Raw genomic sequence first — 21,579 nt, 5'->3', positions numbered from 1 at the left:
AGCAAAATTCAGTTAAAATAGCGCAAAATTCAGTTAAAATCCAGTTGAAGCAAAACCAGACATCATCCACTTCAGTTCAAAAAAACTACTACATGATCACAAAAACTACTAGAAAACATTCTGTATGATCACCAAAACTTGAACTAAATGATCACCAATATCTAAATGATCATTTTGCAATCTTTTGCATTACAGGACAACATTTTGACAACATTCTGAGCACAACTTCATTTTGCCATCAGCTCCATGCTATAAGACCACACCACTACAACCATCAGGATCACACCACTACAGCCATCAGGATCTTCAAGCATTTTGCTACCTGGAGATAAAAGACCAAATTTATAAGACCACACCACTACAGTACATCAGGATCACCATGCATATGCACAAGAAGGAAAACTACAGAGAGTTAAAAGGATCACCAAGGAGACCAAATTTACCTTCATGTCCATTCGCTACTCATCGTCGTCGATACGAAAACAAGGAACTCTATGCCCACTCCTGTTTTCCTCATCATCACTACAATATTGCAGCATAGTATGATCAGTCCGGTTTTCCTCATCCTCTCTTTCATGTCCATCCTCTACCACCTTTCTTCTTTTCTTGATGCCTTCAACTGTTGCAGCACCAATGATCACACGTTCCCGGTCCCTTCGCACTCTGCTTTGCACCGGAACTTCCATAGAGTCATCATCAGCTTGCAACGGAACTTCCGTAGAGTCATCATCTTGGTATGTTAGTCCACCATCACCGGGGCCCTTTTCCACTTCAGTTTCAGTCACACTCCACAAGTGTCTGTGCTGAAAGTTTTGCACAACTCGCCATTTTCCGTGCAAAAGAGTGTCTGGCAGATAAAACACCATTGTTGCTTGTGTTGTTAGAATAAATGGATCACTCTTATACCAGCACCTTGCAGTGTTGATGCTTTTGAAGTGGCCATCATATTTGACAAAAGAGTCTCTCCTCTTCTTGCTACCAAGCTCAAACCAGTCACAGCGAAATAAGACAACCGAGCGATGGATGCCTCCACTAGAGTTGTACTGCAACTCTATGATGCTTCTCAACTGACCATAGAAGTCAATGATCTCACCATCATGTGACCCCTCATTGACGATTCCACTATTCTGTGTCTTCCTTTTTGCCTCGCGGTCAACAGTGTGGTACCGGACACCGTCAACAATGCATGCTGAATACACTCTCACTCGCTTATCCGGTAAGCATGCCAAAGCAAATAGATCATCACTGACCTTCTTCTCCTCATGCAACTTTCCAATCTGCACAAATAAACCATATAGCAAACAATGGTATTTAACAATGGGTGAATAACACAGAGAACATAAAACATGTGGCTAAAGATCTCACATGATTCTTAAACCACTTAGCAAACACCTTGGCAACCCTTTTATCAACATTGATATTGCTTTCTTCCTGATTTAACTCTTCCTTGCATTTCCTACAATGCCAACAAAACATGTGAATTAAAACATTAGGCTGGTGCCAACCCAAGCAATATATATATATATATATATATATATAATGAGTGCACAAGATATAACGTACTCGATATATGGTAGAACCTCGGCGCAATTGCTGAGCACAAACAAAACCATCTTGTCATACTCATCACCAGCCTCCAAGTATTGTGAGGCTCCAAGAAAGTTCACACCATGGTTGAAAACAGAGACATCACCACTTTGCGAATCAGACCGCTCTCTATTTCTGCCCGGCCGGTTCCATCTTGTTTCCACATCACCAAAGTATCTAGAGCAAAAAGTCAAGCACTCGTCAACGACATATGCTTCAGCAATAGAACCTTCAGGTCTTGCTGTGTTTCGCACATAACGCTTACAAGTAAGCAGCCTTCTTTCGATTGGGTACATCCAACCGTATTGCACAGGGCCTCTAAGCATTGCCTCTTTGGGTAAGTGCACCGCCAAATGGACCATCACGGTGAAGAAAGCTGGAGGGAAAATCTTCTCGAGCTTGCAAAGAATAATTTGGATTTCTTTTTCAAGTCTTTCCAAGACAGTTAACTTGAGGGTTTTGCAGCACAGTTCTCTAAAGAAATTTCCTAGCTCAGCAACCGCTTCATATATATCCTTGTGCATGATTCCTCGGAGGCCCGCCGGTAAAATCCTTTAGAGGAGGATGTGACAATCATGGGTTTTCAGTACTGAAAGCTTGAATCCATCAGAAGTAACACACTTTGCTAGGTTAGCAGCATAACCATCTGGAAATTTCACCGCTCTTAGGAATTCACAGAATGCAAGCTTTTGTTCTTTATTCATTGTATACCATGCTCGTGGAATTTCAAATGAATCTTCATCTTCATTGTGCTGTAGATGCAAATCTTCTCTTATGCCCATGTCTTCCAAATCAAGCCTAGAACTAATCGTGTCCTTTGTCTTCCCTTCAATGTTCAGAAACGACCCTAGCAGATTCTCGCATATGTTTTTCTCAATGTGCATTACATCGAGATTATGCCTTAATTTCAGATCAGCCCAGTATGGCAGGTCCCACAAACAAGACCTCCGGTCCCAACATTGACCTTCCTCACGCTTTCTTTTCTTCGCCAGCTTTCCTGGTCTCACATCTTTCACCTTTTCAAGTTGCTGCTCCAGCTCTTCTTTAGTGAATTCAGCTGGCTTGTCACGGGTTTCATTCTCACCATTAAAATCTTTGCTTCTTCGCCAGCGATGGTTTCGGGGAAGAAAGCGGTGGTGCCCAATATAGCATATCTTTCTCCTTATTCTCTTTGAGCAAGGGTCTTTGTCACAATGGACACAAGCCTGATAACTCACTGTGATCCTCCCAGACAGAGTGTGCAGAGCCAGGAAATCATGGATGGACCATATGATCGCAGCACGTAGATTGAACTTTCCTTCCGGACTCAAGGCATCGTATGTAGGTACACCAGTCCAGAGCTGGAGCAGTTCTTCTACGAGGGGCTCCATAAAGACATCAAAATCCTTTCCTGGAGAATCTGGACCCGGGATAAGCAATGACATCATGAAGTTGGACTGATCCATGCATGCCCATGGTGGCAGGTTGTACGGCACCACAAAAACTGGCCACATGCTATAAGACGTGCTCATGTTCCCAAACGGATTAAACCCATCTGTGGCAATGCCAAGTTTTATGTTCCTTGGATCTGCAGCAAAATCAAAATGTATACGGTCAAACTCTTTCCATGCCTCTCCATCCGCTGGATGGCTCAGCTCATTGTCCACAGGTTGCCGCTTCAGCTTGTGCCACTGTACCTCACGCGATGATTTCTTCGAGATGAACATCCGCTGCAGCCTTGGTATCAAGGGAAAGTGCCTCAGTACCTTCTCCGATATTGACTTCTTCCCATCAGCATCTTTCCACCTAGATGCATTACATTTTGGACAGTTGTCATGCTTTGCTAAATCCTTTCGAAACAAGACACAGTTATTTGGGCACACATGTATTGACACATAACCTAACCCCAGCCTGCGGATTATGCTCAATGCTTCATCATAAGATCTGGGAACACAACTATTAGGGAATTGCAAGCTCAAAAGACGGAGTATTGCGTTGAATGCGGCATTGCTAATCCGGTAGAAAGACTTGATGTGGAGTAACTTCACGGTGAAGGTAAATCTTGAAAATTTACCCCCTTCATGAGCTGCGCGCTTCGCCTCCTCTAACACCTCAGCAAACAATGATTTCTGTCCATCAGCACGATCTTCAGCATCATACAAATCCTTCAATAGGTCAGGAATCCTATCATCTTCATGCCCATCCTCTTCCTCCAAAACAACATTATCTCGCAAAACCTTTTCCATGAAATCAATGCCAGCATCACCACCACCCATCATATGAGGGGCCTCTATATCAGCTTCAAAATGTTGAGGTTGTCTGTCTAAAGGTTCTCCATGATATATCCATCTATCATATGTGCTGGACATCCCATTAAGAAGCAGATGATCTTCCACTCTTCCTTGAGCCATTCTTGGACGGTTGAGGCATTCACAACATGGGCATAGAATGTGAGCATCGTTGGCAAAATTTGCCCGAACAAATGCCATGAAATCATCAACTCCTTTCATATGTTCTTTCAAAAACTTTCTAACTCCTTCTCTAATCCAGCTTCTGTCCATCTGCCAAAGACAACAAATTGTTGCAACTTAGCAAATCAATCTAAGTGCATCAACATTAATTAATGAAAATGGATGGAAGTAATGGAAGCTAAAATTCCAGAAAATTTTATATGCTAATTGCCTAACCACAAGGCCTGAAGAATTCTTAACAAACAAGCTGAACAATTCCTAACAGCACATCAAGAAAATTCATCTATGCATTATCTACCAAACAAGCAAGCTATCTCCTAACTACTAACAGTGCATCAACAAAATTCATCTATGCTGAAGAACATCTGGCTGAAATCCATCTCCCACTGCTCGGGTGATGAGAGAGGAGAGGGGGGAAGAGGTGAGGGGTGCATACTGGGAGGTGTGCTTGTGGCGGCGGCGAGCCCCCCATGGTCGGCGAGCCCCCATCACCGTCGGTCACCTACGCCCCTGCTGCCCCCCGCCTCCACGCCCTGCCTCGCCTCCGCCCCCTGCCGGCCCCGCCCCCGCCTCCGCTGCCGGCCCCGCCCCTGCCTCCGCCCCCTACTGGTTGCTTCCGCCGCGAGGCCGTGGGCGAGGTCACCTGCGGCGAGGCCGTGGGCGAGGTCACCTGCGGCGAGGCCGTGGGCGAGGTCACCTGCGGCGAGGCCGTGGGCGAGGTCACCTGGTTGCTTCCGCCGCCGCCCGCCGCCACCTGGTCGGAAGACCTAGAAAAACGCTAAGTGTTGCTCTGTTCGATGCCACCCGCCGCCACCTGGTCGGAAGGTCCCACTTGTCACTGGTACGTGACAGCCGTGGTTTTATATACTATATGGAAAACTACCCACACATTAGCAACAATCTCTCTCTAGCCCAGCGGTAATGAACGAGCGAACCCAGCGCGAGGTCGTGGGTCCGAGTCCCTGCTAGCGCATATTTTTTAGGGAATTAAACGCTCGCTCAACCACCTGTCAAATGGGTCCCGCCTGTCAGTGTTGCAAATCGTTGCTCTGTTCGATGCCACCTGGTCGGAAGGTCCCACTTGTCAATGATACGAGAGAGCCGTAGTTCTATATAATGTATAGACAAACTCCCAGATGCGAGCAACTGTCCCTCTCTAGCCCAGCGGTAGCATGCAAGCCAACCAAGCGCGAGGTCGTGGGTTCGAGTCCCGCCTCGTGCATCTTTTTTGGGCGAATTAAGCGCTCGGCCACATCTATCAAATGCGTCTCGCCTGTCAGTGTGTCCCCCGTCTATCTGTTGATTATTAAAACTCAAGCAAAAATGACACATAGACAGTGACACATAAGCGAGGTTGCTGAGGTGGCTGCCTAATCATCCTAATTCATTCAAACTCAAGTGTAGTGACCATTTTATATTGGTCGTTATCAGCTACGCATGAGGCAGTGGACAGTGCTACTAGCTTTACGACCATTTCCTCTAATGAAATTATGACCTTTCTGACCAAAATGGTCGTTATGGTTTAGGGTTTAGAGCCCCCAGACAGCTTTTGACCAATTGGTCTAAAATGGTCATAAATTTATGACCAATTCTTCGAGGGTCACTGACAGAAGGTCATAAGTTGACATATTTCTTGTAGTGTCAAGATCTGGTGTTTTACCCGGTTCAGGGACGGCGTCCTCCTCGGCCGCTTTATCCAGGCGAGCCTTCTTGCTCGGCCTAGGCTTGGCCCTGAAAGGAATAACAAAGTCAAATACAGCATATGTTCCAAGGTGATGTACCAGAAATATTATGACAAGTATAGCTTACCCAAGCACCGTTTTGAGCGGTGGCAGCTGAGTAGCCGATGACTCTCCAGAGGATGAGTGGGAAGTAACCTGATAATCGGAGTCAGATGGATTAAGAGGATGACGAAAACAGCCCGCTTTAGGACAAGCACTGACAAGCAAATTAGAGACCTCTGAACGGCGTTTCCGAACCGGACTGTTCGGTAAACCGGCGGAGGTAACTACCTGGCCGCTGTGCCGGGTTGTGCGGCGAGCTTCGTGCTGTTGGGTTTTCATAAGAAATTTGGGATCCAAGTAAGCAAGAGGATGAGAAAATTTAACCTTCCAGTTTGCCTGACGGATTTTTAGCGAAGGCAAAGGGTTTGAATCGGAAGAGAGAGTAATTACCTCTGCAGCATCAGCATGGCTAGTTTGGGCATCATCCTGACAAATGTCATCATCAATAAGGCATGTGAAAAATAAGCCAAGTGAGTCAAGCTCTACCTCAAGGTATGGATTACCCACATCATCATCAGCGGCCGGATCAGAACATGCAGTAGTTTTCTTCTTATGAGCAGGCCGTTTCACGACTTTAGTCTTTGGCCGGGTTGGTCTTTCCGGTTTGTCTGTTTTTTCTGGCTTCTCCTGGGGAAGCTTCTTGCTCCAAAACGGATCATCGCCCTGTTTAAACAGACATTGATATTAAACAATGACCAGATATATCAATAACAGGTTCAGTAAAAAGAAAAATCAAACTCTTATAGCTGGCGGTTTGTTGGTGGCACAGAAGGGAAGCAGGCCGGTTCGAGCACAGATGTGTTCCGGTTCATTCAGCATTTTATTCACAGCCTCTGTGAGTTCTTCGTCGGTGAGCTGGATGTTAGCATGTCGTAGTGGGTCATCAACACTGCCAGTATACTCGCACATCAAACCGGAGCGCTGACTAAGGGGCAGTATGCTCCACGATATCCAACAGCGAGCGAGATCAACCCCTATTAAACCATTGGCCATGAAGGCTCTGAGCTTGGACAGTTGAGGAGCGTATTTGCTTCTCTCCTTGGTAGTCAACCTTTGCGGAAAGGGGTGTGTATTGCTAAGCCGCTCTGGACGAAAGCCAGGCAAAGGATTTTCATCAGCAGGGGAGGTGTCTTTGCAATAGAACCATGTTTGATTCCACTCTTTGGGGTGGCTGTGCAGTTTGGCATGAGGGTATGTGACCTCTTTCCTTTTCTGAATCGCCACACCACCCAATTCCGTATTGGAACCGTCAGTAAACTCAGTACGGCAGTTTAGATGGAAGCAGTCTCTGAACAACTCAACTGTGGGCTCCTCTTGAAAGAACACCTCACATAACACTTGGAAGTGACAGATGTTTGTAACGGAGTTGGGGCCAGTGTCTTGAGGGCGGAGTTGAAAATTGGCTAAAACATCCCGGTAAAATTTAGAACCGGGCGGCTTAAAGCCCCGGGCTAAGTGATCTACGAAAACGACGACCTCTCCTTCTTGAGGTGTGGGAGGGCATTCTTTGCCAGGGACCCTCCAATGGATGGTATCTTTGCTACCTAAAGCGCCGATCAGGACTAAATTGTTCAGTTGAGTCTCTGTGACGCAAGAAGGAACCCAGTTGCACTCATATACTTGCTTGGCCATGATGAAATCTACAAGATAGGTGATTCCGGTTCAAGAATGCATTGATTAAAGTACACTGGTATGTACAATGTTAAACCGGAGACAGCTCTATCTAAACCAGAGTTTTATGAAGCAACAGCATCTGGCGGTTCAACAACGGGACTAATGGTATATACCGGTTTGTTAATTTTTTCTACACCAAGTTAAACCGCCAGATCTAAGCATTGAAACAGTTGAGATTGCGGATGGGTAAGTTTACAGAAACAGATTTCACAAGATTTCTCTATAGCGATGGATCTGAAGCAAGTTCAGAAAAGAAGGAAAATATTCAAAAGCTCAAAGCAGAACAGTATTGAATCAATAGGCGGAAATATATGTGAGATCTATGGTTTAGGCATGAAACTAAAGGCGGATACTAAAAGTTATCACTACACAGAGAAGGGGTTCACAGATGTATCCGGGAGCTAGCATACGAACATGAAGAGGTGATAAACGCAGCAAGAACACAAAACCCTAGAACAGATCTATGTTGAGAAGAGGGGAAGACCTACCAGAGCTGAGGAAGATGCGGAAGGTCGCCGCAGTTTTCTGGTACGCTCAGGTTGATGTGGCGGCCAAAGTCGATGCAGAAGACGACGGCGGCGGCGGAGCTCTGAGACTGGCGACGCAAGGAAGACGAAGAGGAAGGGCATGAAGGGGAGAAAAGAAATGAACCTTCGGCCCTATTTATAAGGCAAAAAGACATGTGTCAGGCGCGTGAATCCGGGAACCGAAAATTTCGGAAGCGGAGCTGTCGCCTCGGTTGTTGTGAGTTTATTAAACAAGGAGATATCATGGATGTTTTCTTTATGAAAAATGACGTCACCTCGGCTTACAGCAACTGGAGAGGATGACATCATGGCGGTTCAGCAACTACGAGAAGATGTTGAAGATGAAGATTTTGCTAAGGATTGACATGAACCCGTTCAAATCAATCTGGGGCCTAATGTTGGGAATATTACTATTGGGCGTAAACCGGCCTATGTGGGCCGGATTAACTTCATCAGTAACTCAAGAGTGTTAAAGCCCAAGAAGATAGATGAGGGCCTGAGGCCCGTAGTCGGTTTAAGACTTGTAGTCGTAAACCGGCATCTGTATGTAAGCTTGTATTGTAAGATAGGAATAAGGAGAGACCAACCCGGGTACGAATATGAACCGGTGTTAGGACTCTGTGAACCGACGGGCGTCACCCGTATATATAAGGGGACGACCTGGCGGCGGTTTAGGAGGACAGACAACAACCCAAGACTTAGGCGAAGCTTGTTTGCTCCCTAGTCATCGAAACCCCATCAATTCCATCACAACTAGACACAGGGGCCGAACTAGTATAAACTCTCTTGCGTCCCTGTGTCCGCTTTAACCCCTTCAAGCTAACCCGTTGCGATGGCTCCACGACTAAGTCCTTTCACGAGGACATTTGCCGTGACAAAACCACGACAGAGAGCACCAGGAAACAAAATGATTTCCCACAAGAAGTCAAAACAGTAAACTTACTTCACGTGAAGAACAGAATGGCGCCACCAGAGATACGCGCCATACGGCCTATCCCAAAGGAGTCTCGCCAATGGTTGTTAAACCGATAACCTTCGACCATCAAGATTATTCTAGAAGTATCCGGAACGCAGGCTGGACCGCCTTGGTATTAGATCCAATAATCGGTGGACTCCACTTTACAAATGTCCTGATGGACGGCGGCAGTGGTCTAAACCTGTTATACCAGGACACAATCCGCAACATGGGGATAGACCCAACAAAAATTCGCCATAGCAAAACCTCCTTTCAAGGGGTAACGCCAGGCCCAGATGCCCGCTGCATGGGTTCTCTCCGGCTAGAAGTTATGTTCGGCTCCCCCGATAACTTTCGTCGCGAACAGCTAACTTTCCACATCACCCCATTCTCAAGTAGCTATCAAGCACTGCTGGGACGCGAAGCTTTCGCCCGCTTTAACGCAATACCGCATTGTGCATCTCTTACGCTTAAGATGCCTGGTCCACGAGGCATCATCTCATTAAAGGGAAAACATTGAGTGTTCCTCTCACGCGGAAGACAGTGCGGCTGCCTTAACAGCCCCACAATAAAGCGGCGTCACCAGCCAAAGCACCTAAACAGGTCGTCAAGACCACAGACACGGCTAGACGAGTCTGGCATAAACATACAATTGATAAAGGCTTAATAGCCGTATACCCCTGTACTAGGGGCTCCGCACATATAAAACAAGAGACAATAAAGCTCAATTTTACCCATTTCGATTTATACTTTGTTTATTTAGTATAACTTATGTTCAGCACGATCTTTCTTCAACTAAGTTCCTCTCTTTTACAGATGAACACCATGCTACGCATGTCCAGGATACGGCACAACGGAGACACAGGCGCAGACGTGCAACAGGGACCCGTTGCAAGGATTCTTTTCAGATTAAGACCCTGCGTAAACCTTTTTTACTATCTCTTGTTGATACACATCCCCTGGTTTCTTGGTATAACCAAGGAGGAGGCTGGCGTTTTGGCATGTGGCCACGTCAGAGTTTTGCGTGTACCTGGACACTAGGGGCTTATTACTAAGGGCCTTATCCCTCCCATCCTCATAAAGACCGAATACCTTAGGGAGTGTTCGGCGTCGCGAGTTTGGCCTTATATGCATCAGCTCCGAATCATGTCTTTGGTCAAATGTTGGGTTTGCTCGGCTCCTGTGTTTTGCTGCCTTATGTTCCGCTCTATCGGCTAAGGCGGCACCAGGAGAACTACTGTGATTGTGCCCCGGTTCGGCCTGGCGAGCACCTCAGTAGAGAAAGCCGAAAACTGACTGTCATGATATAGCGTGAGACTGGTCAACCACTCGATGACTTACCGGAATCTTTAGGATTCCTCCGCATTAACGAAGGGACATTTCCCGGCCAGGCACATACGCGCCCCGAGTTCGGGCGAGTGCAGGCGCCACCAGGGGCTATATAAGTAGCCTCACTGTCAAACTCCTATGGCTAAGTGAAAGTGATAAAGCATCATAGTCTGATTGCCTAGTTCGCTGCGGTATCACCTCCTTTGTAGGACCAAGACGTTCGATCAAGTGTGAAAATGCGCCTTCTGCGAACACCCCCGCATTATGTGCGTGGGGCCTGAAGCCGACGAGTGCCATCTTTTAGATTATATATACATATATGTTAAACGGCCGCGCAGGAGGTATTATAACACTTGTAGGCACAAGTATAAAAAGCTTCTACAATTTATCAAAATATTTTTTTACAATAATATATGCTATTCGAATATATTATCCTTCAAGCACTGCGTCTCTATTAAACGAGCGCCTTGCAGAACTTCCTGAAAATAGTGCTCGGCAGGTACTCGGCTTCCATCCGAGTCTAGGGATGCAACAGCGGTGGCCTCCATTTCCGCCCAGTATGTCTTGACACAGGCAAGAGCCATCCGCGCACCCTCTATGCACGCTGACCTCTTCATCGCATCGATATGCGGCACCGCACCAAGGAACTGCTGCACCAAGTTGAAATAACTTTTCGGCTTTGGCCTCTCTGGCCACAGATGACTCATGACATACTTCATGGCGAGTCCGGACAACCTATTCAACTCGGCCCATTCGGCCAAACGATTGGCTAATGACAGTGGACGCTCTGGATTGTGGAACTGCGACCAAAAGAGCTTTTCCACTTCGCGATCTTCTTGATCTTGGAAGTGTTCGGCCGCATCTGCGGCACTCGCTGCCAAATCTACATAGGTGTCCGCCGTACTCCACATCCGGTTTAACGGAGCATGTTTAGGATCACAGAACTTCCTCCGCAGCATAAAGGGCTTTCCACCCGCGATCTCTCCGGCCTGACGCAGCTCCTCCTTCATAGCTCTCATCTCAGAGCGAGCATCCTTGGCATCGGCAACGGCCTTCTCCAGGTCCATCTGTTCCGCCTGATCTTCTTTTTCAAGAAGTTTGCAACGGTCAGTAGCGCTCTTCAGCTTCACAGCCATCTCGGCCATTTCCTTCTTGCTTCGGCAGTGAGCAGCCTGTTCGGCTTTCAGCTCTTCAATTGCCTTTCCGGCAGCCGCATCACTTTTTCTGGCTTGCTCCTTGGCTCGGGCAAGTTCCGCCCGAAGATTCTCCATGGCAGCAGCACCATCTGCATCAAGCGCACACATTGTAAGATACTGGCATAAAGCTCCTCTTACCAGGTGCCGCCGGAGTAATTACATACCTTGTGCCTCGTCAAGCCGCTTGTTGACAAGCGCGATGTCGGCATCTGCCACGTCAAGTTGCCTCTTTATCTCGGCAAATTCATCAGTCCGGCTGGCCACCCGACACTTCGCCACCTACGTATGAAGGCGGCATATTAGACCTGGGATTATGATCCTCTGTGCGCCGTCACTTTTGACAACGCACAGAGTCTCAGGGGCTACTATCTACACAGGGTGCATCTTATTTATGCGCAACTGTCCAAAAAGGGTACATTATCTCACGTACCTCAAAACCCGTTAGTAAACTCCTGACGGCCGCGTGCAATCCGCTCTCCGCGGATGAAATCCTCTCAATCACTGTACCCATCAATGCACGGTGCTCCTTTGAGATAGATGCTCGCCCTAGCAGATCCTTCAGCTCCTCCAACCGTGCACCAGACGGTGTCGGACTCGTCCGATGGCCCTTTTCGAAGGCCGGACGCGGAGGGCTTTGGGGGGCCATATGACTACCTTCCGGCCCTGCCAGATTCGGAGAGACCCTCCGCGACGATACCTCAGGGTCGCCCGCCTCGCAAGGCGGTACGGTAGGGGGAGGCGTTCCGCTCTCCATCATCTCTGGAAGAAGATCCCCCGAAGACAAGCTCTGCTGAGGAGGGCTAAGGTCCGAGCTACAAGGTAAATTTTCGATTACTTTTCTCAGATATAAAGCAGGGATTTCTCTCATTTCCTAAAAAGAAAACTCCTCTCTACTTACGGCTCGGTGGAGGGCTGATCCCCTTGAGGGCATAATTCGGCCGAAGTATCCCCCACCATAGGACCCTCTGGCGAAGATTTCTTCCCCCGCTTTGAGGCCATGGTCTCTGGGTCCTCAGAGGCGGTCCTCTTCTTCCCCTGAGGAGAGGAATTTTCGATTCCTCCCTTCCAAACAGCCTCCTTCGAGGATGACGTAGCTTCCTTGTCCCCTCCCTCGCTTTCCTCCGAAGGCACAACCTCCAACATCCTGACTAGCACGGGACCCGGCGTGGTCTCGGGGAGGGGGGCCAGACACCTGATTTGCTTTGCTTTCGCTATCCACTCCTGTTTAAAGGACAACTCTTTTAAGGGAAATTTTCTAAATATGCGGATTGCGAGTCCGGGCACAGGGCTACTTACTTGAGTATCCGGGCGGTTGCAGCTCAGACCTGCGTCCTCGGTCAAGTCCGGACACATTGCTCGTGATCCGAAGAACAATTTGTACATCTCCACGGGCGTCGCGCCCATAAAATGTTGGAGAGCTCATGGTCCCTCCGGAGTGAACTCCCACAGGCGGAGGGGGCGACGTTTGCAGGGCAGAGCTCGACGAATCAGCATAACCTGTGAAACCGTGACCAGACTAATATCTCTTTCTAGGAGATCTCGAATGCGGCCCTGCAACAAGGGCACGTCCTTGGACGGACCCCAGTCCAGTCCTTTATTGACCCATCACACTAGCTGTGGTGGGGGACTCGAGCGAAAGGCAGGTGGCGCCACCCACTTGGTGCTCCTGGGAGCGGTGATATAAAACCACTCTTGTTACCATAGGCTGGACTCCTCTTGAAAAGAGCCCTCGGGCCATGGAGCACCAGCATTCTTGCTTATAAAAGCACCTCCGCACTCCGTGTGCCATCCCTCGATCATCTTCGGCTCTACTTTGAAGGTCTTGAGCCATAGTCCGAAGTGAGGAGTAATACGGAGGAAAGTTTCACACACAACGATGAATGAGGAAATATGGAGGATGGACTCTGGGGCTAAGTCGTGAAATTCTAGCCCATAATAATACATGAGCCCCCTCACGAAGGGATCCGTCGAAGCCTATCCCCCGAAGGAAGTGAGACATGAACACCACACTCTCACCAGGCTTGGGAGTGGGAATGACCTGCCCTTGAGCAGGAAGCCTATGCCAGATTTCGCCGGTCAAGAACCTGGCCTCTCTCAACTTCAGCACGTCCTCCTCCGTGACGGAGGAGGGCATCCATCGGCTTCGAAGGTCGGAACCGGACATTGTCGAAGGTCCGAAGCGCCTGAAATCTGGAGCCTTGGGTGCTGGAACTCGAGGCGAAGGGCGAACTCGTTTGAGATTGAAAGAAAGGAGTAAGGCTTTGGTCTCTTTATAAGAGGTTGAATACCAACGGCCCTCCCCGTGACCGTTTGGGACTCGCCTTTGATCGAGAAAACATACCAACAGGTACGGTTGGGTTACCCATGCCCGTATTGATGAGAATCCCGGAATAAGGGGAGACGATCTTTGCTTTAACAAGACGTGCCAAGGAAACCGCCTCGCTAAACGCGCTGAGGTGGGACAGTAAAACGATTCGAATAAAGACTTGGCCGTAGTGTGATGTCACGCTACGGAATACATCAGCAGATTAGATTTGTGTAAATATTATTCTCTCTATGGCAATATGTGGAAACTTATTTTGTAGAGCCGGACACTACCTTTGTGTTCAAAATCTTCTATGAAGTACTTGGAGGAGGAACCCGCCTTGCAATGCCGAAGACAATCTGCGCGCCGGACTCGTCGTCATTGAAGCCTGGTTCAGGGGCTACTGAGTGAGTCCTGGATTAGGGGGTGTCCGGATAGCCGGACTATACCTTCGGTCGGACTCCTGGACTATGAAGATACAAGATTGAAGACTTCGTCCCGTGTCCGGAAGGGACTTTCCTTGGCATGGAAGGCAAGCTTGGCGATACGGATATGTAGATCTCCTACCATTGTAACCGACTCTGTGTAACCCTAGCCCTCTCTGGTGTCTATATAAACCGGAGGGTTTTAGTCCGTAGGACGAACAACAATCATACCATAGGCTAGCTTCTAGGGTTTAGCCTCTCTGATCTCGTGGTAGATCTACTCTTGTACTACCCATATCATCAATATCAATCAAGCAGGACGTAGGGTTTTACCTCCATCAAGAGGGCCCGAACCTGGGTAAAACATTGTGTCCCCTGCCTCCTGTTACCATCCGGCCTAGACGCACAGTTCGGGACCCCCTACCCGAGATCCGCCGGTTTTGACACCGACAAGAAGCGAGGCCAGATGTGAGGTAGAAGAGAGGAGCACCTCGATCATTATATAGCTCGAGATCGGTGTACGGTGGGTGAAGTCCACCAACGCCGCTCGTCGCTAGATCGCCAGTGTTTGGAGGCGAATCCGCAAGCAGTGCCGACAGCGCACTGGCCCGCGAGGTGAGTGCACGCTGCACCGGCAGTTAGCACGCCGTGCACTACCGCAGTACGGCCTAGACACCCTGCGCGCTAGACGTCACCGGTGGAGAAAGCACGGGAAGGCGCGCGGGAGAGAGGAAGAAGGGAGAGCCAGAGGTAGAAGAAGAGACTGACAGTGGGCCCCGGGTCCACCCGTCAGCCAGAGGGAGCACTGTGCTCTCGGGTACGACCATCGTATTTTCGAAAATTTAGAATTTAATTTTTCTGTATCCAAAAGTAGAAATTCCTCGTTTTCCCCCAACCAAGGATTTTTCCACACAGCGCCAGTCGTCCACACTATAGTTTTACACCACTTATTGCCCTCTCACTGTAGCCATATTTTATTGCATGAATAAGATGGTTATTTGTGATTTTTTTTGAGAAAGTAGGAGTAATTCTTCTCACAGCAGCCCTTAGCAAATCTCGAGGACGAGATTTTTCTTAAGGGGGTTAGTGTTGTAACACCCCAAAATTTTGGCCATGTTTTATTAATTAAAATTTTGCCAGGAAATTAAAATTTTATTTTCTGGACCTTCCTTTTTGATTTTAGAACCATTCTTTTCTCTGATATTGTGTAGTTTTTACCCCAAGTGAAAACTTTCCAAATGCATTTGTTGGACTTGTATACCCTCTCAAGAAAACATTTCCTTTATCAGTAGATTTATTTGCATAATTATTTACCCTAAGCTCTATTTCCTTAATAATGGTTTTTCATGAGTTTTGAGCCTCATTTGCACTACAACCCTGTGATAAATTTATTTAAAATTCCAACCAAAATTTGGGGATGTCATGTGAAGTTTCCACATCACTTTTATGCAAGAATATATTTTATTCATTGGAGATTTTGAGCTCTACCCCAGGTTTTCAAAACTGGTCCTGTTTGTAAAATTGCACTACAACTTATTTAAATATTTCTTTAAAGCTTCCACCAAAATTATGGGATGTTAGTAGTAGCATATAATTCAACTTTATGCAAAAACCCATTGATGGTCTTTGAAAAATTTGAGTGAATCATCCTAATCTTCATTCTGGTCCAGCTTAATGAATTGTACTGCAACCATATTCTAACTTTCCCTTTTACCCTTGAATCTTTTTCCTGCTTATAGCACACCCTACCAAACCCTTAAGTCCAGGAGAGTGGACCTATTGGAGTATGTTTAGTCCATGCAATGATGCCATTTACATTCTGTCTAGAATTGGTTTTCTCAAAAACTTGCACTAACAAGTTTCTAGATTTGACCAACTAACCTTGCCACCATCACCTACATCTAAAGAGACCCCAATCTGGAGATTTTGGCCACCCCAAGAGTTGCCTAGATGCCCTTGGCATTCTGTCAAGCACCTTGAGTGCATGGCTAGTTTTGGCATGATTTTGAGTTTGCATTATAAGCTTGATCCTCTGACCCAACAACCTTGTCCACTAAGCTCCTAGCTACTTCTAACCTAGACCTGCTAATTGCCAGCCTCACCCAACCTCCCTAGCACACGCTGGCATTTCGTCAAACAACTAGCGTGCGTGCACTGGGCGCGCCCAGAGCGCATGTTTTGCACGCGCGCGCATCGAGCCGCCGCGTCTCGTTGTCGCCCTCCCCGCGCCCGTTCTGGCCCCTTCCCGCTCCCAGCCGACGCACCCGACCTCTCCCTCACCGCAGAGCCGCCTTGGCCCCCTCCTGGCTCCCCACAGCGCCACCGCCGCAAGCCGCCGGCGGCCGCAGCAGGACTCTGCCATGGACGGCGCCGCCCGAGCCACACTAGCGTGCCAGCTCACTCGTGGAACAGCCCGAGCTCATCCACAAGGCCGTTCGCTAGCGCTCGTCGCCGCCACGTCGCCCTGCCCGCTACAGAACGGTGGTTCGCCGATCTTATCTCCGGCCACCGTGGAACTGACCTTGAACGCCTATATAAGGAAACTCCGAGCTCGTCCAGTCCCTCAGGCAACCTCCAGCTATTCCCCTAGAGCTACCTTAGCTGGCAATCGATGAGAGGAAGGTCGTCTTCCCCATCTCCGGTCAGCTCGGCCGCTGCCACGTTCTGGTCCATTTCGTTGCAACCAAAGCCTCCCCCGCCCATCCAGCGCCACCACCCGGCTCCCCTTGTTCGTCCGGAGCAAACCATCACCTTAGCCTCGACTGGGAGCCACCGTAGCCCAAACCCTCAATCCCTCCCGAAGCCACCTCCGCCGCGAAGCTCGCTGCCGACGACCCCCTCCACCCCCACCAACCTAGCGACCACCGGGAGTACCACCCTGGGCTGGCGGATCCATCCCCGCCCTCAGAACCCCGAGGGGAGCCACGGTTCGCCGACGGCAATCGCTGGAGCCCTGCCACCGCTCGGCCAGAGAGAAGAAAGAGGCGCGGGCGACTGGTCAAACCTGACCAGTGGGCCCGAGGGACCCACTGTCAGTGACCCCGCGCCGGCCCGCGCTGGTTTAAGTGGAGGCGTAAACCTCAGAAGTACGTCTCCTCCGCCTCGAAAACGTATTCTCCCCGAAACGTTTTCTTTTTCTGGTTTTATTTTAAAATAGAATTTAACTAAACTTTGACTGGCTATAACTTTTTAAATATAAGTCCAATTGACTTGATTCTTTTTCGGTTGTTTCTCAAATTCTGTCTAGTTTATTTTCATATTTATTTGAAAATTTTCCAAACAACTTTTTTGTACTGTTTTGAAACTAGGTGTTGATTGGAAATTTTTCAAAATAGGATTATGGAGAGAGAAGAAAACTTTCAAAAGTTTTTGGGATGCACCCTTCCTATCCACAACTTGAAGGCAAGCATTCTGAACCTGGCATAATATTTTTGTGTGTTGTTTGATACAGTTACAACACCACCTTGACATGGAACCTTCATTATTTTTGTGACGATATGATCATACGCATGAGTGAAAAAGGAAGATGCTTTGCTGTTGTGAATGGATTTGCTTGTGATAGTAATCACCCTCGTATGCCCTCATGTTTACCGGAAGGAAACCGGGAAAGTCTCTGTCTTGGGTAGACACGAGCTTACCCCTAGTTTCTCGTCGAGACGGTTGTGTCCGGTATGGCATGATGAGGTATGATGGGTGGTGATTCTGTCTATCGGTTGAAATATATTTGTTATGCTAATCATGCAGGGAACACTAAAACCTCCCGAGTCGACCATAGATCGAGTCTTGTTCCGGTAACCCCCATACTTGTTTCGTACTACCACTTGTCCCTGCCATAGGAAGGGCACAGTTCAGTAAGTTGTCAACCCCTTTCTAGCACACACCGTACAGAGAGGCCATGGTGGAAGATACCGACTGCAGCCGGTAGGCATGCCACCTGGTCCGGGGGCATGGGTGTTTCGGTTGTAGCCGAAGGGGTAGCTCCCCTAGTTTGCGCGCGGTATAAATTTTGTGATCCCATGCTAGTCGAGGTTGTAGCCTCCCCACTTAGAGTTTCTCTTACCAGGTGTCGTGGGTGATTCCAGACACTGGTAAAGTTAAGCTGGTGTGTGCGAGTCAGGTGTGTTTTCAACTAAAAGACCGTAGACGGAATTAGTCCTGATGGACTAAAGGAATCCGTTGCTCGTGGGTAAAGAGTACACCCTCTGCAGAGATTATATCTATTTGAATAGCCGTGTCCATGGTTAAGGACTACAGTCTGGGATGGGTCAAGTGTCGGTCTTAGTGTCGGTCTTCGGAGGAAAGATTGCTAAGCCAAAACATGGATCATGACTTGTGACACGTGATGATTATGATTACTATTATTATGGACTAACCATCTGAATTATTTGAATTATTAAGTATCCCTGGGATGGTTCTACCCCCCGGATATTCACTGTGATTACTCCTTATAAGCCCTTTATGTGGTGTCGCTGAGACGCCCAACTGTGGCATGCTTGTTATTCATATACTTTATAAGCCGTTTATGTGGTGTCGCTGAGACGCCCCACTATGGCATGCTTGTTATTAATATACTTTATAAGCCCTTTATGTGGTGTCGCTGAGACGCCCGACTGTGGCATGCTTGTTATTCATATACTTTATAAGCCCTTTATGTGGTGTCGCTGAGACGCCCGACTGTGGCATGCTTGTTATTCATATACTTTATAAACCCTTTATGTGGTGTCGCTGAGACGCCCGGCTGTGGCATGCTTGTTATTCATGTACCTTATAAGCCCTTTATGTGGTGTCGCGGAGACGCCCGACTGTGGCATGTTTGTTACTTATTTACCTTATAAGCCCTTTAGGTGACGCCGCGCAGACGCCCGACTGAGGCACGCTTTATATTATTATCCTTTCGAGGCGTCGCTTCAGATACCCGATCGGTGCATTTTATTTCTATTCCCTGATTGTTTAATTCATGTTTTATTTGAATGACCTGCTTGCGTGCATCATGGATGTTTATTTTGTGACTGACGTAGGATCATAGAACATTTCAGAGCATGATTATAAAATTGTTATATTATACTTGTGTTCATAATGCTTGCGAGTACATTCAAAGTACTCACTGGCTTGTCCCTGGCTATTGTCTTGGCCAGATTTCTTGCGTGGAGAGGAGCCCTGCAATGACAGCCCCGGAACCTAGGCAGTGATGATAGCAGACTCGCGAAGATATGAGTTATCCAGGTCAGCTGTTCCTGTGGGAAATGGAGTCCCATAGACGCCGATGATCCGCAAACCACTTCCACCATCAACCACTAGAAACCATTTGTTGTAATCATAGGCCAGAATGGTCTTGTACTACATATCTTGTATTTTGCTTGGAGTTTCTGTATCAAGTTGGTGCCTCATCAGCTAATAGTAATCCTGGGGCTGGTGAGCACAAGGGCCATTTTCTGGAAATTAATATCCAGAAAATCTGGTTCTAACAATAGATTGATCTTGGTGATGCGTAGAAAATTTTAAAATTCTGCTATGTTCCCCAACACTAGCTACCTCCTTCAACAAGGCAGGAGCTTACGCAGTCCAACCCGGCGCGCGCCGCTTAGTCACTGACATCTATTAAGCTTCGGTTGATGTATACGACGCAGAACGCCCGTACTATGCCCACGTGATGGTTAGTGCTATCAGGCGAGAGGCCCCTCAGATCAAATATCCAAATCGTAGTGGATTAGGAGCACGCGGTAACGAGCAGAGACCGACGATCGATGTGACCCCGTTGCCCCGTCTCGAGTACTTGCGGCAAGGGATAAGAATGCCCGACCACGCCTTGTAAGTATCTCGTGGGCACCTTCCAGGTCAACCCGACTCCACATCACTCGCGGGTACTGTTGGGGATATGACTATTTGTGTAAACCATCCAGGAGGGGCCGGGTTACGCAAATAGAGGTTCATCAGAAGCCCAAGACCAAGGCATGAAGATGGTGGTTCACTAAAAGGCTTAAAGGCCCACAGGCGACTCTGAGGCCCGTAAAGATAAACCGCCATGATGGTATAACTTGTACTGTAAGGTAGAAGTAACTAGTCGCTGAGCCGGACACTGTTTATGAGCCGGCCGGGACTCTGTAGGCCGCAGGGCGTCAACCTGTGTATATAAGGGGACGACCCGCCAGCGGCTTAGGGTGAGAAACAACTGATCGAGAGCCAGGCATAGTGTATCTCGCTCCCTGGTCATCGAAACCTCAAGCAATTCCAACCCAACTAGACGTAGGCCTTCCTTCACCGTAAGGGGCTGAACTAGTATAAACCTCGCGTGTCCTCGTCCCGATTAACCCCTTTAAGCTTCCTAGTTGCGATGGCTCCACGATTAAGTCCTTGCAAAAGGACATCTGCCGTGACAATTCCACGACAGTTGGCGCCCACCGTGGGGCCAGCGCACGGTGGATATGAGTTCTTGAAGGGCAGCTTCGAAGGGCTCAAGGGATACGCAGTTGGCCGGATGACCAAGAGTCGTCGCGGCAAGATCTACATCGACGATGAAGGCTGGGGCCCCGACGCCGGCTCAATTGAGTACGGGTACCGGGTCCCCTTTGGCGGAATTCACGTCTTCATCAGCCAGATTGGTGAGCCGGGCCCTGAGCTGAACAGTTGCACCGACCTCGTCGAGACGGCTCAGCGTGCGAAACCCGCCCGAGCTCAACCCGTCGTGAAGCGTGCCTTTGTGGGTTGCATCCACGGAGGTGAACTTTCTGAAGGATCTGAAGGTGATGGTGAGCCGGCCGTCCTCTCTGACGGTGATTCGTCCGCCGGCTCAACAGATTCGCTGTATCAAGTTCAAGATGGTGTGCTTGGGGGTAGTTCCGATGGCAGCACTATTCCGGACCCCTCAGAGTCGCCAAACTGGGCAGGAGTCTTCATGGCTGGTACTCAACCCGGCCAAAATTCTATGTCCTCTCTGACGGTGATTCGTCCGCCGGCTCAATAGATTCGCTGTATCAAGTTCAAGATGGTGTGCTTGGGGGCAGTTCCGATGGCAGCACTATTCCGGACCCCTCAGAGTCGCCAAACTGGGCAGGAGTCTTCATGGCTGGTACTCAACCCGGCCAAAATTCTACGGCTTCAGCAGCGATAACGTCCGGGTTAGGAGCAGCTGGGGCAAGAGGCCTTGTGCGCTCACCGGCTCAGGTACTGATGGATCTCATGGATAAACTTACGGCCTTGTTAACTACTACAGTCGTCCCTGCGGACCAATCTGAGCATGAGGCAGAGGTGGCATAGGTTCGCGATGAGTTCGCCCGGGCCAAGGAAACCTTAGCAGCTGAACATACTAGATTAGCCACAGAGCGGGCGGCTTTGGACATACGGGCGTAG

At 48.5% G+C, this 21,579-nt stretch overlaps 1 protein-coding gene and 1 pseudogene across 1 annotated transcript; both read right to left on the bottom strand.

The window, feature by feature from the left end:
- Positions 1 to 458: 458 nt before the first annotated feature.
- On the bottom strand, positions 459 to 1,661 carry LOC147961139 (uncharacterized). Its single transcript, XM_087535474.1, has 3 exons — positions 1,564 to 1,661; positions 1,366 to 1,456; positions 459 to 1,277 (listed from the first exon to the last, which is right to left on the bottom strand). The coding sequence occupies exons 1-3, from the start codon at positions 1,611 to 1,613 to the stop codon at positions 459 to 461; spliced, it is 960 nt and encodes a 319-aa protein (XP_087391600.1). The 5' UTR covers positions 1,614 to 1,661.
- Positions 1,627 to 4,127, bottom strand: LOC147961138 (uncharacterized; annotated as a pseudogene).
- Positions 4,128 to 21,579: the final 17,452 nt, after the last annotated feature.

Source organism: Triticum urartu, chromosome 7A (assembly GCF_056163025.1).
Source record: "Triticum urartu cultivar PI428250 chromosome 7A, HENAU_Tu73, whole genome shotgun sequence".
NCBI classification, from domain to species: Eukaryota; Viridiplantae; Streptophyta; class Magnoliopsida; order Poales; family Poaceae; genus Triticum; species Triticum urartu.
This window is presented reverse-complemented; position numbering and strand designations above follow the sequence as displayed.

Excerpts from the sequence above, each read along its gene's own strand:
- LOC147961139 (XM_087535474.1), bottom strand. The coding sequence starts at position 1,613 with ATGGTTTTGTTTGTGCTCAGCAATTGCGCCGAGGTTCTACCATATATC. Across the intron at positions 1,457-1,563 it reads GAGGTTCTACCATATATCGA|GAAATGCAAGGAAGAGTTAA; the intron begins GTACGTTATATC and ends TTGGCATTGTAG. Across the intron at positions 1,278-1,365 it reads CTAAGTGGTTTAAGAATCAT|ATTGGAAAGTTGCATGAGGA; the intron begins GTGAGATCTTTA and ends TTATTTGTGCAG.